Below are 17,365 nucleotides of genomic sequence, written 5' to 3' on the forward strand. Positions count from 1 at the left end.
TGGAGCAATAACATTGCTGTGTTTTTCATTAACTGAATCAAAATTCTGGAACTCCCTTTCTAACAGCAAGGATATATCTTTTCAATATGGACTGCAGCATTCAAGAATGTGACTCACCATGTTCATTCTCAAGGCAACAAATCTAGCCTTGCCAGTAAACTCAAATCCAGGAACGAAGAATAATGTTACACCAGGTACAATCAACAAACTTAGCACGAGGAGTTGACTCTCTCAAACTCAGTCTCACTGGGGCAGAGGATTTACTCATTGATGTAAAGCAGCAGTCATTGTCTGCTCACTAATTCTGTTTCACTTTAATTCACTTTCTCCCTCTTCAATCTCCTTTTCACATCTTCTGTCCTGTCTCTGTAACTCTCTTTACTATGAAGGATTCACCCTACTGACATTTTGGTCCCACCTCATAGGAATTGCTCAGACTAATCTCCAAGGAAACATTTTGAAAGGAATTTTAGACGGTGCTTGGTAATAAGGTGCAAGGTCAGAACAGGGATGCTGGAAGCAATAACTAGTGATCAAACTGCTGAATAGTGATGGACGAATTGGAGTAAAGGCCAAAGGCTGGATACAGGGGTTCAGTGAACACAGCTTGAAAACTATACAGAAGGATTATTCTGTCACTGAACGCGTAGAACGAGAGGGTGCCTGCTTCAGTATCCAGGTAAACCCCAATCCGCTCGCACCTCGTTGCTGGAAGGATAATACCTTTATTTCTGTGTCTTGTGGAAAAGCGGAGCCAGGTTCCTCCATCTGGGTAAACATTTAAGCACCAGGACATAGCATTTTCACCAATACAACAGGACCGCTCTGCCCCTTTTCTCTTCATCCTCCCATACACAACCCCCACTTTGGCCAGAAAGTTGTGTGTGTAAGTCTGACCCTGCACCTCCCAGTAATATTTACCACAGGCCAGACTCTCACTGCACAACACCTGCCACAAGCTGTCAAAGCGCTCAGGGTGATTGGGGTAGGCCTGTGACTCTGGATAACATTCTGTCACCGTCTGATTTCCAGCCGATAAACGGAGATAATTATTCACTGTGTTGGGATCAAAAGTCAGATTCACAGCATCTGCATTGAGAAAGAGAGAGAGGCACAAACAATGGCAGAGAAATAGTTTTTTTTAAAAAAATCAACTTTACATGAACAAGCTGCCTGCATTTCATTATAGATTAGTTTTACCTTTAAACAAACATTCTCTTTAAAAAACATACAAACTGGAATATGGTATCTGAAAAAGCAGCTGATGCAGACGCAATAACAACTTGCAATAAGATATGGGGCAAATACTTGAAAAGAAAAATATATACAACAATGGAGAAAGAGTAGGTATGAGTGTGTGATTTACTTGACAGGTCTTTCAGAGGGCCAACACAGGCAGAATGAGTCAATTAACTCCATTTTCTGGTTATGATTTTATGTAAAAGGCTAACAAAGTGTCTGGGTAAAGGTCACTATAACAATCCCAGAAATGATATTACAATTAGATACATTTTATTACCATGTCAGCTGGTCTCTTTATATTACTTTCTAATCCAAATTTTTTTAAAAATTGTTACTTTGCTCTCTGGGCTAGTATTTATTTCTCATCCCTAAATTTCCCAAAGGGCAGTGAAGAGTCACACACATTATTGTGGGTCTGGTATCATGTGCAGCCAGACGACCTAAGGATGGCAGATCTTCTTACCTGAAGGATGTTTGTGAACCAGACAAGTTTTTACAACAATCGATAATGGTTTCATGGTTGCCAATGGATTAGCACTTGTTTAAAATTCCAGATTTTTTTGATTGATGCTTTATGTACAGTTCTGCGACCATAGTATTTAGCAGTCCTGGGATTTATATTACAGGGGCTGGTATCTACTGGTAAAAGTTTTGGATGCAAAGACGTATGAAAAGCATAAATTAAGTGAGGTCATATCCAGAAGCAGGAAAAAGAATATGTTGAGTTCTGTTGGCTGAGATGGACTGCAGCATGCATGTGAGCCATACATGTAACATCTAGGGGTCGAATCTGCACCCTAGTGGAATAAGTGGAATAAGCTTGGAGGTAGCCAAGCAAGCACATTCATGACACCAGCTTGCATGTTAGTTCCTTAATTTCATCAGGTTGCCAAGCCACTTTTTTAAGAGGTAAGGTGGTGGTGGGTGGTTATTGTCAACCAGGCTATCACGTAGCCGTGAGTAAATAGGCTTTTATTAGGACTGATCATGTTGGAGACTGACTGAAGATGGACTCCCAGCAGTACACCAAGATTGAGATGGGTTAAGGAGGGCCATACTCTAGGCAGTTGCCTCCCAAATTAGTTTCACCTACAGCATCTGACAGCCTTATATCTCTCGCTGCCTGGTCTCTGAGGACTTTTTAATTTGGAATTTCAAAATGTTGGAGATCTTTCCATCTTGAGACACCCCCTCACAGTTAACTTGGAAAGCTCATTCAATGTTCGAGAGCCTCTCACTGGCTCTTCAATTTAGAGAGCTTGCCTTCCATAATTAACTAGACAGTGAGTCCACCCAGATTGGCCAATTTGAGGAAAATCCCTGCCTTAGAAAAGATGTATAGTCCTTGAAAGGAACACAGTGCAGATTCACCAGAATGTTAGAAGAATTCCAAGGATTAAATTATTTTGAGGCATTACAATATTAGAAGACTAGAAGGTGATTGAGGTATCAGGATTGTAAAAGTTAGTGATCATATTGGTAGAAATTTTTATCACAGAGTGGCAGAGTCAAAGACTAGGGACAGAACCCTCTACTCAGAGTCAGATCACTCCATTCAGGAGTGAAGTTAGAGAGTACATATTTATGCAAAAGCTGGTATAAATGGAACTCCTCCACATAAAGGAATGGATGCTGACTCAATAATTGAAAATATAAGACTAATAGAGTTTTGCCACCCAAGGAGTATGGAGGCAAAGGAGATATGAATTTTGGATATGGATCTGCCATTATCACTGCTTGGTGAAATAAGCTGGAGAAAATGCAAGGTCTCCACCTGTTCTGATATCCCAGGAGCACTGAATCTCCTCCATAAGTTACTGATATATAAAAACTACTAATAGAACCTGTAATGGTGAGAACCTGAATAAAACATCACAGTCTGTTACTGTCTGATGGCAACACAAATTGAACACTATCTAAATGATACTGTGACCTGTTGCATTCTCTGTGACTGGTTTGGTTTTGTGCAGCATGGCACAGTGGTGTGAATTGACCTGTTGTTCACTGTGTTTGTGACAATGGAAATACAATATCCTTAATGTTTTATTTCTAAAAGGGCAGTGAAAATGGTACACACAGAGGTTTAATAAACACAAGATAGTTAGATTGGAACCTTACTTGAGTGTAGGAATTGCATTGCAATGTTACCTGTTTGTTCATTTCCATGATAGTCTTAGTAATAACTCTGATAAATTCATGGAAAACACTCACAGGGTAAGAAATCCTCTCTGGTTTCCAGGTGAAGCGGGGGAACGTGAGGCAAAGGAGTCACTGTGGGGATATCCCGATCTTGTTCTATACAATTTAACATAAGAGGAACACATAGAAGACTTATTAACTTCACCTTGAGTTCTTTATAGCTTATTACCTTCTTTATTTTGTTCCGCCTACAATTATCCTTCTTTCTGATGTTCTGAATGCAGATTAGTCAGTGTATCCTCCCCTGGACATTCTACAGGTGTAAACAGATAGAGAAAAGGAGTTGACAGCTGTACACTTCACCTTGGCAGTGGAAGTCATTGAACTCACAGCTGCCAAATTGGAGAGAAGTAAATGGGCAATGTGCAAGAGGCCAGAGTCAGAGTCAGATACAAACATTGTAATGGAGGTAATGAGGGGCGAGGAGCACAGGTATGATGGGTGAACAGGTCTTGGTGCAAGTTAAGATGCAGGCAGCAGAGGTAGGATGAGTGAAATTTATGGACCACAAGATGCCAGTCGTGGTCAATTCTAAAGATAAAAAGGCATTGGTTAGATATGCAGCAGCAGATGGACTAAGATTGGGCCAATAGTAAGTTGCATTGTGAAGTGGAAGTAGACAGTCTTTGTGAGCTGTAGGACTGGAAGCTCACAGAGAGAGAGTGAACAGTCCGGCTCAGCTTCAGGTGGAGCTGAAAAAGAAATTGAATGCTAATTATTGGTATGGAGTTGATTGTGGGCCAAAGATTATAGCCCAGTGATTAATTAGAGGAAATTGCAGATCATCCAAGATTGGGAGTTGGACATTCAGAGTTAAGACAACTTTGGAACGGTTTAAAAATAGTGAGAGGAACCTGATTCCAAGACTTCCAATCTCATTCCTTGAACTAGCAGTTTTCATTGGCATAGGTTAAGAATGCAGGTAATGAATCTGTACTCTGACCTGGCTAACTCCATTTCAGACATCTCCCAGTCCCACACAATTTGTGACAGTGGACCAGCTTCCCCATGATATCGCCACAGGAATCCTTAACAGTCGTCTGGGTATGAAAGATTTTCATTCAAAGATCTTATACATCTACACCACCCCACTCCCACCACCAAGCCATCTTTCCCCTCCTACCCCCTCATAGCTTCTGTGACAGCCCATGCCCCCATATGGAACCTTGTAAATTCGATGATGATCTGATACCAACTCATGTCCTTCCCACAAGCCTATCATATTTTCCGTACCAACACCATGCCTCTTCCCTGTCCACTCACCCACAAGAACTATCTATATAGCCAATTAATCATACAATAATAATGGTAAGAGTGTCAATCTGCTGAGAAAATAAACCAGAAATATTGTTGGAAAAAAACTGCTATTCCTTCAACCCTATAAAATCATATGAACGATTAAAGTATCAATAACAGAGACTTTGCACACTTTATAATCTTCGTTTTGTCCAAATGAACACTGAAGCATTGACAAGGGAGACATCAAAGAATAAATTATTATAATCTCAAAGATTGAAATCAAGCAAAATCATCAATTATCTGTTTCAGAAATCCCTGCTGAGTTTATTACTTGTCTGGCATCTCAGGCAAGCATGCACAGAGAAAACATGTTGTCCAAGAGTTAAGATATAAATGAGGATGAAGAGGAGATCCTTGGGAGAGCTCAACAGAAATTTATATTCATGTAAAATCTTTCATGTAGTAAATGTTCCAGGTGTTTCACAGGAGTGCCAGCAAAGAAAGATTGACATGGAGACACACATAATGAGATAATAGGGCAGCTGACCAAAATCTTGGTTAAAGAAATAGGATTTAATGAGTAAAGATGGGTACAAAAGTGGAGATATTTTTGGAAGGGAATTCCAGGGCTTAGAATCCAGGCAGCTGAAGGCAAGTTTGCTAATTAAAACTAAGAACGTGAAATGGTGTAAAATTGGTGGAGTGCTGAGATCTCAGAAGGTTGTAGGAGTTTAAAGGATAGGGAGGGTCTACAATGGAGGTATTCAAAATGAAAGGTGAGAATTTTAAAATCAAAACATTGCTTAAACAAGATCCATTTATCAAGCATAAAGGCATTTGGTGAGAGTTTGCTTCCAGTGGAAAAGATTTGTGATCAAGAAAAGATGACATTGCGAGAGATTCTCTCAATGATCAGTTAGATGAAAGTTAATCAAGGCAAAGTAGTCCCATAGGGAGCCATTTTGTAGATAGATAGTTGACCTTGTGAAGAAATTGGAGGGCATCAAGAGGGCTAATGCATCATGGTCACAAAAAGATTAAGGACTAATGTCAACCAAGTTAATAATTCTCAATGCTGCAAAAGATAATCTCCAGTTTCTAAAATAGTAAAATTTTAAGATTGAGCAAAAAAAATATAATATATAGTATACTTTCTAACAGACTAACCCCTTATTTTGTTGCTTTTCAGTTGCCTGACAGCCGCTCGCAGATATCCCGTAACCAGTGCTGAGAGGTCAGTTACTACTTTACTGGCATAGGTGAGCTTGGCTTCAACATTGCAGTTGAATACTGGGATATCCCACGTCTGCGATGGTGAATTCAAAGATAAAGATTCCTGATAGGACATGAAGTAGAACAGAACTTTGAAAATATCACAGAGACATAGTTTCTGTTCCATATTTCCCTGTGTCCAAGAAACATTTCCCTGTCCCACTGTCCAGAAGGCAATCATCACTCTTCATGTCCAACAGTCATATCCCCATTCCCCATAGGTTAGTGAACATAATGGTGACAGGTGAATGGGAATCATTGCAAGTTAAAATATGGGCAGTAGAGTTTTGGATGTGTTAAGGATGAAAAGCTAGCTAGGAGATGAGCGTTATTACAGAGGTGGAAGTAAATGATCTTGATGACAGAAAAAAATACAGACTTAGAAGCTCAAGCCAAGGGTCAAATAGGCTGCCTAGATTGTGAACTGTCTGTTTCAGTTTGAGGCAGCTTCTTGAAGGGGATGAAATCAATGGGAGGGGGTTCAGTCTACCCAATATTGAACTGGAAGGCATTGTGGCTCAAGTGGATTTTGAACAGGCAAAGGTGGGATCAAGAGGTGGCGTATAGACCCCAGTGTTGTCTGTACACATGTAGAAGCTGAACCATTATGTGTGGAGGAAATGGACAAGAGGAAGGATGGACATATTAAAATACATGAGGACTAATGTTAAATCCTTGAGGGACCGACAAAGATAAATGGTAGATAGTCAGAAATTCATTGCTGCAAATCCTATACCTACATATCTTTTCAAATCATCCTGTTCAAAGATGTTACCAGAGCCTCCTGGATCAGAGATAGGGACACTCCCACCTCAAAAGCCTATCCTGTACTTACAACTGATCAGGTAAGAGTGAAACCAAATGAGGGCAACAGAACTAGACAATAGAGGATGGGTTTTGGGGGAATATGGTTTAATTGATTGCATCAACATTTTTAGACAGGTCGTAATACCCTTGTCCTTCACCTTACCTCTAATTCAAACACATCTGGTTGGGATCTAGTGATGAAACATGGCTTTCCTTCTTTCTGATTGGACACACTTTAGACTATTAAAGACTCTTACTGCTACTTACCTGGCATCTACTCAGCAATGTGAAAAATTGCACAAGTGAATTCTATCCAGAAAATGCAGGACAATTCAAACCAAATAGCCTATTCATCAGCAACATGATGGAAGGGATTGTCAATAGTGCTATCAAGTGGCGTATACTCAACAATGACTTGCTCAGTTAAGTTAATTAACTAAGTGAGGGTTGTCTGAGGCCCACTTAGCTCCTGATCTCATTACAGCCTTTGTCCAAAATAAGAGCTGAATGCAAGAGTACAAGTGAGGTGACTGCCCATGAAATCAAGGCAGGAATTTGACCAAGTATGGCATCAATGATTAAGTTAATGGAAAAGAGAGGGAAAGCACTCCACTAAGTGGAATCATACTTAACACAAAGTAAGATGGTTGTGGCTTCTCAAAGTCAGTCATCTCAGCCAGAGGACAACAGGAATTCTTCAGAGTAGTGTCCGACAACTGTTTCATTAGTACCTCCATCATTATGTCAGAAGTGGGGTGTTCACTGATTGCACATTTTCAATACTGTTCATGACTATTTAGTTTTGAAAGAGTCTATATCCAAATATAGCAAGACTTGGACTACATTCATAGTTAGGTTGATAACTGTCACATAACATTTATGTCACACAGGTGTCAGACAATGGTTTAAAAGGGAGAATCCAACCATCTCAACTTAACACTTAAATGGTATTACTATAACTGAATTCCTCACTATCAACATTCTGAAGGTTACCATTGACCAGAAACAGAACTGGACCTATCATTTAGTATTGTGGCCACAAAGTCAGGCCTGAGACTGTGATCTCTATGGTGAGTAACTCACCTCCTGACTCCTCAAAGTCTGTCCACCATCTGCAAGGCATAAGTCAGCAATGTGATACAATAGTCTCTACAAGCCTGGTTCCAACAGTACTCAAGAAACTCAGCACCATCCAGGTCAAAGCAACCCACTGATTTAGCAGTGAATCCAAAGCCATCATCATTCAGATCAATCAACATCAAGCATATGGTAGCAGGGTAAACCATCTACAAGAGCCACTGCAGAAACCAACAAAAGCTTCTTTGACACTACCTTCTAGACCTGTGATTACTACCACCCAGAAGGACAAAGGCAGAAGGTATATAGGAGCATCTGATAGTTCCCCTCCAAGCCACATACGAACCTGACCTGGAACTTTATTGCTGTTCATTTACTGTCAATGGGCCAAAATCCTGGAACTCCCTTCTTAACAGCACTCTGGGTATACACACACCACATGGACTGCAGAGGTTTAAGAAGCCAGCTCAACACCACCTTTCTTAAGTTCACTTAGAAATGGGTAATAATTGCTGACCTCGCCAGATACCCACATTCAGTGAATGAATTTTTAAAAATATGCTGTTAGCTGACACAGTATAGAGCAGTGATTAAAATATGCGTGCCCAGCTCTGTATGACTTAAGCAAATTGGAATAAACTGTCTGAGCCAGCAATAAGTTTATCTCTCAGTCTTTATCTCTTGTATTGGGTGCATAGACATTGATCTTTGTCACAAAACTGCAATCAGGTTTAATCTGTAAGATCTGAATCAGCACATGTAATTATTGGGTGGATAAATGAGTAGGAATGGAATCAGTATATTTAGTACCTGCACCAACATCACATGATCACTGCTCTTTGACAAGGTTTTCAGCTGCTGCTCCTCCTCTCTCAGTTCCTCACATTTCTGTTCCAGTTGACTCCGGATACTGTCAGCCTGGCTCAGTGCTGCTTGCACTGTGTTCTCGACTAATCCAGTCACTTGTTCAGTGGCTTCCTCAATGGCTTCAGTCATTGCAGAGAATGTGCCTCTAATTTCACATCCCACTTTAAGTGAAGAGCTCTAACAAAGAGTAAGACACGGGGCCAGTGACTGACTGCATGTACCACAGTCAACAGATGTACCTTAAATCTCAAGGATATACTCACAATGATTGAGTCTACATTTTGCTGCAGAAGTCTGATCTCGATTAGAGTTTTCTTTATCTTTGCTTCTGCTTCATGTCCTTTTTGGAAAAGCTTTTCCTTGAAAGTAGAAAGGTGTGTTAATAGTGAATTTTTTGACAAGAACCAAAAAAAATCGATCTTGTCCCCATCCCACGAACCCAATTCCAAGAACTGCCTTGAAACATAATTCAGTTCATATTGCAATACTGATTAATATTTTGATGGAAACATTGATACAAAGGTTTTCTTCCTCTGTCACGTGTCTACAGGCATGCTACATAGCTTTAACATTGCTAATAGGAACGATTATTATACAAGATTTGCACTTATATTTACTTCTCATGAATACCAATATCTCAAAATAGCTTACAGCCAATAAATTACTTTGCATGGATTTCATATAGGAAAAGCCGCAGCCAATTTACATATGGCAAACTCTCACAAACAGCAACATGACCAAATAATCTGATTGAGGAATAAATAAATATTGACCAGGATACCAGGGGTAACTCTCCTGCTCTTATTTACAGTATTAGCATGGAACCTTCAACGTCCACCCAAGGCAAAAGTGAGGACTGCAGATGCTGGAAAGTAGAGTCGTGAGTGTGGTGCTGGAAAAGCACAGCAAGTCAGGCAGCATCCGAAGAGCAGGAAAATTGATGTTTTGGGCAAAAGCCCTTTATCAGGAATGGGGCTGGGAGCCTCGAGGGATGAAGAGATAAATGGGAGCAGGATAGGGCTGTGGGAAGGTATCAGTGTGATAAGTGGATAGAGCTGAGGTAATGGTGATAAATCGGAGGGGAGGGTGGAGCAGATAGGTGGGAAGGAAGATGGACAGGTAGAACAGGGCACGAGGGCAGTGCTGAGCTGGAAGTTGGAACAGGGAAGAGATGAGGGAAGGGGAAATGAGGAAACTGGTGAATGCATCTCATCCACCTTCTATACGTCCACCCTTGAACCCCACCCCTCCAAATGCAACAAGGGCAGAACCCTCCGTTCCTTACTTTCCATCCTACCAACCTCCATATACATCGCGTCATCCCCTGCCATTTTCGCCACCTACAAATGGTCCCCACCCCTATCTGCTTTCCATAAAGACTGTTCCCACTGCAACTACCTTGTCAGGTCCACGTCCCCCAACAACCCACCGTCCCCTCCTGGCACCTTTCCCTGCCACCGCAGGAATTGCAAAACCTGCACCCACACCTCCCACCTTATGTCCATCCAAGACACCAAAGGAGCCTTCCACATCCATCAAAGTTTCACCTGCACTTCCACATGTCACTTACTGTATCCGTTACTCCTGATGCGGTCTCCTCTACATTGGGGAGACAGACGCCTACTCGCAAAGTGTTTCAGAGAACATCTGCGGGACACCCATACCAACCAACCCTACCGCCCTATGGCCAAACACTTCAACTCCCCCTCCCACTCTGCCGAGGACATGCAGGTCCTGGGCCTCCTCCATCGCCACTCCCTACCCACCCCCGATGCCTGGAGGAAGAATGCCTCATTTTCCACCTCGGAAACCTCCAACCCCATGGCATCAATGTGGATTTCACCAGTTTCCTCACTTCCACTTCCCCCACCTTATCCCAGTTCCAACATTCCAGTTCAGCACCGCCCTCATGACCTGTCCATCTTCCTTCCCACTTATCGCTCCACCCTCCCTCTGACCTAACACCATTACCCCAACTCCATCCACCAATTGCACTCTCAGCTACCTTCCCACCAGCCCCAACCCCCTCCCACTTATTGCTCCACCCCGGAGCCGCCCAGCCTCTTTCCTGATGAAGGGCTTTTGTCCAAAACGTTGATTTTCCTGTTCCTCAGATGTTGCGTGACGTGCACCACACTCTCAACTACATTCACCCAAGGCAGATGTGTTTTCAATTTTCTCATCTCATCTGAAATACAGCACTTTTGATTGAGCAGCATTTCCTCAATATTGCACGGTGGCACAGTGGTTAGCACTGCTGCCTCACAGTGTCAGTGACCTGGGTTCATTTCCCGCCTCAGGCGACTGACTGTTTGGAGTTTGCACGTTCTCCCTGTGTCTGCGTGGGTTTCCTCCGGGTGCTCCGGTTTCCTCCCACAGTCCAAAAATGTGCAGGTCAGGTGAATTGGCGATGCGAAATTGCCCGTAGTGTTGGGTAAGGGATAAATGTAGGGGTATGGGTGGGTTGCGCTTCGGCGGGGCGGTATGGACTTGTTGGGCTGAAGGACCTGTTTCCACACTGTAAGTAATCTAATCTAATTGTATTGGATGCCAACCTTGATTATTTGTCTCAAGTCCTGGAGTAGTACTTGAACACAGAATTTTGTGACTCAGAGGTAAGAATGGCTGACCCATCATTGTATGGTAAGTTACCGGGTAGTGAGGGGATATAGGAAGAAGGCATCTTACAAAGGCTGCTTACAAACTTGTTGCTGTTCTGTCATAACATGGATACAATGAGAACTTTTTTTCTCCTGTCAAAATATATTACATAAATTCCTCACCACTGCATCCAACTGACTTTCAGTTGTCCTTGTCGCTCATCCTAGAAATGTTCCCATCGATGGTCCCACTGATGTCTGTGTGTATGGTCCCACTAACTGCTATTATATTCACACATTCTCAAGTCCAACTACTCACAAAATTTAAATATTCTTTCAACCAGAAGCCAGCTCCCTTCCTGAAGAAAGAAATGTGATGGACTAAAATGAAAAACTGACCTTCTAAGGCATTGTAATCCTGAACTTTGTAAATAGGATCATAGGGTACTAAAGCAAGTACGTTCTAATGAACTTTTACAGAACTGGTTCATCCTCAAGTAGAGGATTGTGTCCGGTTCTAGGCACCAGACTTTAAGGATAAGAAGTAATTGGAGGAATTGCAAAAAAGATGTAGAAGAATAATTCCAACAGGTGGGAGATTTCAGTTATGAGGATAGATTAGAAAGCTGTGTCTTTTCTCTTCAGAAAACAAAGCTTGAGAAGATAATGAATGGAGGTGTCCAAAATTAGATGAGGACAGAGTAAATGGGGAGAAACAGTTATCATTGGTGGAAGGATTGAGAACCAGACAATACCAAACTAGGATTAAGATTATAATCATTCTATATTCAATTCTACAAGATTCTTGTCCTTCACAATGTCCTCTTATATTATCTTCTCCACTGATGGCACCAGTTGATAGTTAGGTGTAGGCACCAAGACATCATGCATTCTCATCCAGCTTTAAATTTGATATTATCTTATCATATAATTGTGCAAAAATAGGTGGCAGATCAGAAGATTGGACAAACCATAAAACAAGCAAAGAATGTCTAAAAGATACGTAAGGACAGTAAAATTGAAGTATGAGAGAAAGCTAGCTAGAAGTATAAAAAGAGAGTTTTCTTTTTAATTTGTTCACAAGGACAGCATTTATTGCCTATCCATAATTGCCCAGTGGGAAGTTAACAGTAAACCGCACTGTAGCAGCTCTGGAGTCACATGTAGGCCAGAACAGGTAAGGACAGTAGATTTGAAAAGTGTGGTGCTGAAAAAACACAGCAGGACAGGCAGCATATTTCCTGATGAAGGGCTTTTGCCCGAAACGTCGATTTCGAGGCTCCTTGAACGCTGCCTGACCTGCTGTGCTCTTCCAGCACCACTAATCCAGAATCTGGTTTCCAGCATCTGCAATCATTGTTTTTACCAGCATATTTCCTTCCCTAACCATAGTGAACAAGATTGTTTTTTTTAAGGCAGTCAACAGTGGTTACATATCACCATTAGGCCAGTTCCTTATTCTAGATTTTAATTGAATTAAACTGTAAATATCTACCATAGCTGGATTTTCTTGGAATCATAGAATCTATAGAGTGTGGTAGCAGGCAATTCAGCCCATCGGGTCTAAACTGACCTTCTGAAGAACATCCCACTCGGATCCACAACCCTACTCTATCCCTGTAACCCTGCATTTCTCATGGCTAATCTGCTTAGCCTGCACATCCTTGGACACTGTAGGCAATTTAGCAAGGCCAATGACATTACCACAATACAACTGCCTCCTCATATAATGTAAGATGTATGATTTATGTCTATTTTAATATAATTTATTCTAGAGTTTGGATTTTGAACTAGTGACGTGCGGGTTTTGGCGTGTATGAAGAGATTTAATGATTAACTTATTAGGCTCTCTGGAGTCATGAAGTTTTTTCAATCAGTATGTCAGAGAGAGTGTCCCTGGGTTAATAATTAGAATTTGTTTGGACTTAGAGATTAACACGCAGACAGAGTAAGCATTTAAGAGTATTAGCTTGCTTTCAGTTAAAAGAATCAGGATTTGTTTTGCTAAGAGGCAAAATCCATAACTTTTAAAGCTTTTAGTATCCATTCAGAGGTCCTACTTGAAGTGAGATGTATGAAACAGTTTCTCCTCAAGGAAGAAGCTCAAACAGAAAAATTAGAATATAAGTTGCCTCAGTGTCAAGAGTTTAGTTGAAAGCTCCAGACCAAAAGTGTTTTGCTTAAAACCTGGATGGGGTTACTTTAAGCTGACAAAATAGAAGCTACGTTGTGTGACTAATCAAGGAAAAGAACCAGGGATTGAAAGGAACAGTTAAGTCAAACCTATAGATATGATAGTGATAGGAAGTAATTCTCTGATATTCAAGTACTGCACAGTGGAGTTGGATTCAACAGGATTGTATTTTTACTATGTGTTTTCAAATCTTTCAAATTATGACATTCTATTTTGTTTACATTTATTTTGCAAACTAAACTTCTGTTTAATTGTTAAAAACAAATCTGAACCATTGTGTGTTTTTGTTTAGGTGACCATCTTGTTAAATAAAAATAAAACATAATATGATACATCAAGCCAAAGGGGAGGCAATAGCATAGTGGTATTATCATCAGAATGTTCTGGGGTCCTGGTTCCAAATCCTGGGGAAGGAAACTGCTGTCCTTACTTGGTCTGGCCTAAATGGGTTGTCTTCTGAGGAAAGACTGGACACACTAGGCTTGTATCCACTATAGAAGATTCAAACTGGTTGGTAGACAGAAAACAGGTCTTTTTCCAAGTGGCAGTGGGATTTCATAGGAATCAGTGGTTGGGACACCAGCTATTTGCAATATATACCAATGTATTACATGAGAAAATTAATTGTGATATCTCAAAGTTTGCAGATGACACAAAGCTGGATGGTAGAGTGAGCTGTAAGGTAGCTGCAGAGACACTTCATTGTCATTTGGACAAGTTGAGTGAGTGGGCAAATGGATGGCAGATGATGAATAAACGTGAGGTTATCTATTTTGGTAGCAAAAACAAGAAGGCACATTATTATTTGAATTGTGATAGATTGGGAAAGGTAGAAGTGCAATGAGACCTGGGTGTCCTTGTATACCAGTTGCTGAAAGTAAGCTTGCAGATGCAGCAGGTGGTGAAGACGGCAAATGGTGTCTGCCCTTCATAGAAGAGGATTTGATTACAGGTGTAGGGATGTTTTGCTGCAATTGTACAAGGACATGGTGAGACCCACACTTGGAGTACCATGTGCAATTTTGGTCTCCTTATCATAGGATGGATGTTTTGGTGATGGAGGGAATGCCACAAAGGTTTACCAGATGCTTCCTGGTATGGCATGATGGACATATCAAGAGAGAAATTAATGGTTAGGACTATATTCACAGGAGTTTATAAGAGTCAAGGGATCTTTTAGAAACCTTTAAAATTCTAACATGACCAAGCAGGGTAAATGCAGGAAAATGATGCTGATGAATGGGGAGTCCAGAACCAGAGGGTCACAGTTCAAGGATATAGGGTAGGTCATTTAGGACTGAGATGAAGATAAATTTCTTTGTCCAAAGAGTGACGAGCCTGTCGAATTCTCCACTACAAAAAGCAGTTGAGGCCAAAACACTGAATATTTTCAAGGAGTTAGATATGTTTCTTAGGCTAAAGGGATCAAAGGATATGGGGAGATAGCAGGAACAGGGCAGTGAGGTGGTTGATCAGTCATGATCAAATTGAATGCGAGAGTAATAATGCAGGACTAAAGGGTCTACCTCGGCTCCGATTTTCTATGTTTCCATGAAATATAAAACATCCTGAGGAATCTTGACAGGGTGTTTGTAGAAGGAATATTTCCTCTTGTGGGAGCATTAGGAGTCACCATTTAAGGCAGGGATGAGGAGAATTCTTTTACCTCAGAAGATTGGGCATATTTGGAACTCTCATTCTCAAAACATGGTGGAGCTATTTGTTGGAAAAGCTTTTGAATATTTTTAAGGCAGAGGTGGATAGACTCTTGACACTCAGCAGGTGAAAGGTTATTGGTAGTTAGAGTTAGGGACTGTGGAGTTAAGGTTATAATCAGACCAGCTTATTAAATGGCAAGAATTGACCCAAGGGTCTACTGCTGCTCCTAACACATATGTAAGAAATGAGAGGAATTGGAAGCAATACTGGCATACAAATTTGATGGGTGGTGGGAGATAGAGATTGAGGATAAAAGGTATATACTCAAATGGCAGAATGTGGCTAGTAATTGCTATCCACTGTTTTGATAAATTACTTAGATGAAGGAATAGAGAACTCCTATATCCAAATTACTGATTACACTAATTTGGGCAACATTGTAAATAGTGGAGATGAGATCTGAAAGTTGCAGACACCGTTAAATTCAGTGAGTGGGTACAATGTTGGCGAAGGCATTCACTGCAAGTGTGAGGTGATCCACTGTGAATCTAAGGAGAAAGATCAGAGTGTTTCTAAGTGGTGACAGAGTTAGGAATGGTGGAGGAGCGGAGAGATTTAGGGATCCAAGTACAAAAATTACCAAAAGCTAGTGGTCAAAAAATGATTTAGGAGGTTAATTGAATGTTAAATTTTATTTCAATGGAATGGAATACAAAATAAGTGAAATAACTTTTGCACAAAACTCTGGTTTGATTCCATCTGGAGTAACTGTACAACTGTGGTACCATAGCTGAGGCAGATGGTGCACCCTGATTCAACAGAATGAGGGAAAAGGGTTAAATTATGATGACAGGTTGCATGGAGTAACTATGTTTGCCTTGACTGTAAAGAATCAAGTGAGATACAATTAAATTGTTAAAAATGATTACAAGGATTAAGATGATAGGTATAAACAAATGCTTTCCTTCAGTGGGGAAGTCCAAACAAAGGGTATAAATTTCAAATTAGAACTAAGCCATTGGGAATGATGTCACTGAGTACTTCTTCATATAAAAGATAGTAGAAATAAATGAGTGTTTCCTGCAAAAAGCTGTTGTAGTATTAGGAAAGAAAAATTGATAAGACGTACTGATCAACAATTATCTAATTAAACACTGGAACTGCGACAAAGAACTAAATTGCCTTCTCTAATATTACAATAGTCTTATTTGACTTTAGACCATCTTCTTTCTCTAAAAATAAAGGAAGCCCAAGTAATGAGCTCACCTTTCTATCAGCTCCCTCCTCTTCTACTGTGACTGTTTCATGGTTCTTGTGTTCCTTCGTTGTACAAACTGAGCAGATAAAGGTCTGATTTGTTCTGCAGAACAAGTCAAGAGCTTTTCCGTGGATTGGGCACCGTCTCTGGCTGAGCTTCTTGACAGGATGGGTCAGGATGTGGTGTTGGAATACTTCATTCTCCTGGTGAGGCTTCAGGTGGAATCTGCAAAAAGAGGCCAGGCACACCAGACAGGACTGTTCTGCCTGTAGTTTGGTGTGGGTGCAGAAATCGCAGACCACGTCATCTGGGCCAACAACAGGGTCTTCAGAAAAACTCCCCTTGGATGAAGCAAAGTCCTCAACCACTCTACATAGGACTTGGCTCCTGAAAAGCTGAGGTCTGGGAGTGAATCCCTCTTGACATTGAGGACAGCAGTGGCCTCCACCATTCATATCTTGATCCCAGTAACTCTGAATACATTTCAGACAGAAACTGTGACCACATGGGATTGTTACAGGATCCTTGAACATTTCCAAACATATCCCACACAACAGGCTGTCCTCTGAGAGAAGCACGTTAACAGCAGACATGGTTGAAGAAAACAAAACTCAGGGCAGGAGTCAATGACACTTGGATTTAAACTGATTTATAGCCAAATAGACACACCCATGGGGTGTTGCAGGCAGAGTGGCAGCATACGGAGTGTCAGAGGTGGTGTTTCACTGTCAGATCATTTCAACAGAAAAAAAAGGCCTCCAAACAGATTTTTAATCTTATCAAATGAAAAGCCTCTGATAGTTCTGCTTTGCCTTGGAATTTCATCACTGAGTTCAGTATGATGGTTGCTATTGAAAGAATTCATTACCTCCTATTGTTTTGTGGCGATTGCCTCCCCAAGTAATATTGAAATTTGTGTTTGCAGGAAAGGATGTTCCAATGAATTGCACA

At 41.0% G+C, this 17,365-nt stretch overlaps 1 protein-coding gene across 1 annotated transcript; it reads right to left on the bottom strand.

Annotated features, from left to right (window-relative positions):
* LOC140463776 (tripartite motif-containing protein 16-like) lies at positions 1-17,161 on the bottom strand. The gene is made up of 7 exons (XM_072558087.1): positions 16,423-17,161; positions 8,967-9,155; positions 8,647-8,880; positions 7,027-7,033; positions 5,848-6,042; positions 3,454-3,537; positions 1-1,089 (listed from the first exon to the last, which is right to left on the bottom strand). Exons 1-7 carry the CDS (start codon positions 17,005-17,007, stop codon positions 527-529), a joined length of 1,857 nt encoding a protein of 618 aa, XP_072414188.1. The 5' UTR covers positions 17,008-17,161; the 3' UTR covers positions 1-526.
* Positions 17,162-17,365: the final 204 nt, after the last annotated feature.

Source organism: Chiloscyllium punctatum, chromosome 39 (genome assembly GCF_047496795.1).
Source record: "Chiloscyllium punctatum isolate Juve2018m chromosome 39, sChiPun1.3, whole genome shotgun sequence".
In the NCBI taxonomy this organism is placed as follows: domain Eukaryota; kingdom Metazoa; phylum Chordata; class Chondrichthyes; order Orectolobiformes; family Hemiscylliidae; genus Chiloscyllium; species Chiloscyllium punctatum.

Excerpts from the sequence above, each read along its gene's own strand:
- LOC140463776 (XM_072558087.1), bottom strand. The coding sequence starts at position 17,007 with ATGTCTGCTGTTAACGTGCTTCTCTCAGAGGACAGCCTGTTGTGTGGG. Across the intron at positions 9,156-16,422 it reads AGGAGGGAGCTGATAGAAAG|TTCTTGGAATTGGGTTCGTG; the intron begins GTGAGCTCATTA and ends GTTTCAAGGCAG. Across the intron at positions 3,538-5,847 it reads GAAAAGCAACAAAATAAGGG|AACAAGATCGGGATATCCCC; the intron begins GTTAGTCTGTTA and ends TAAATTGTATAG.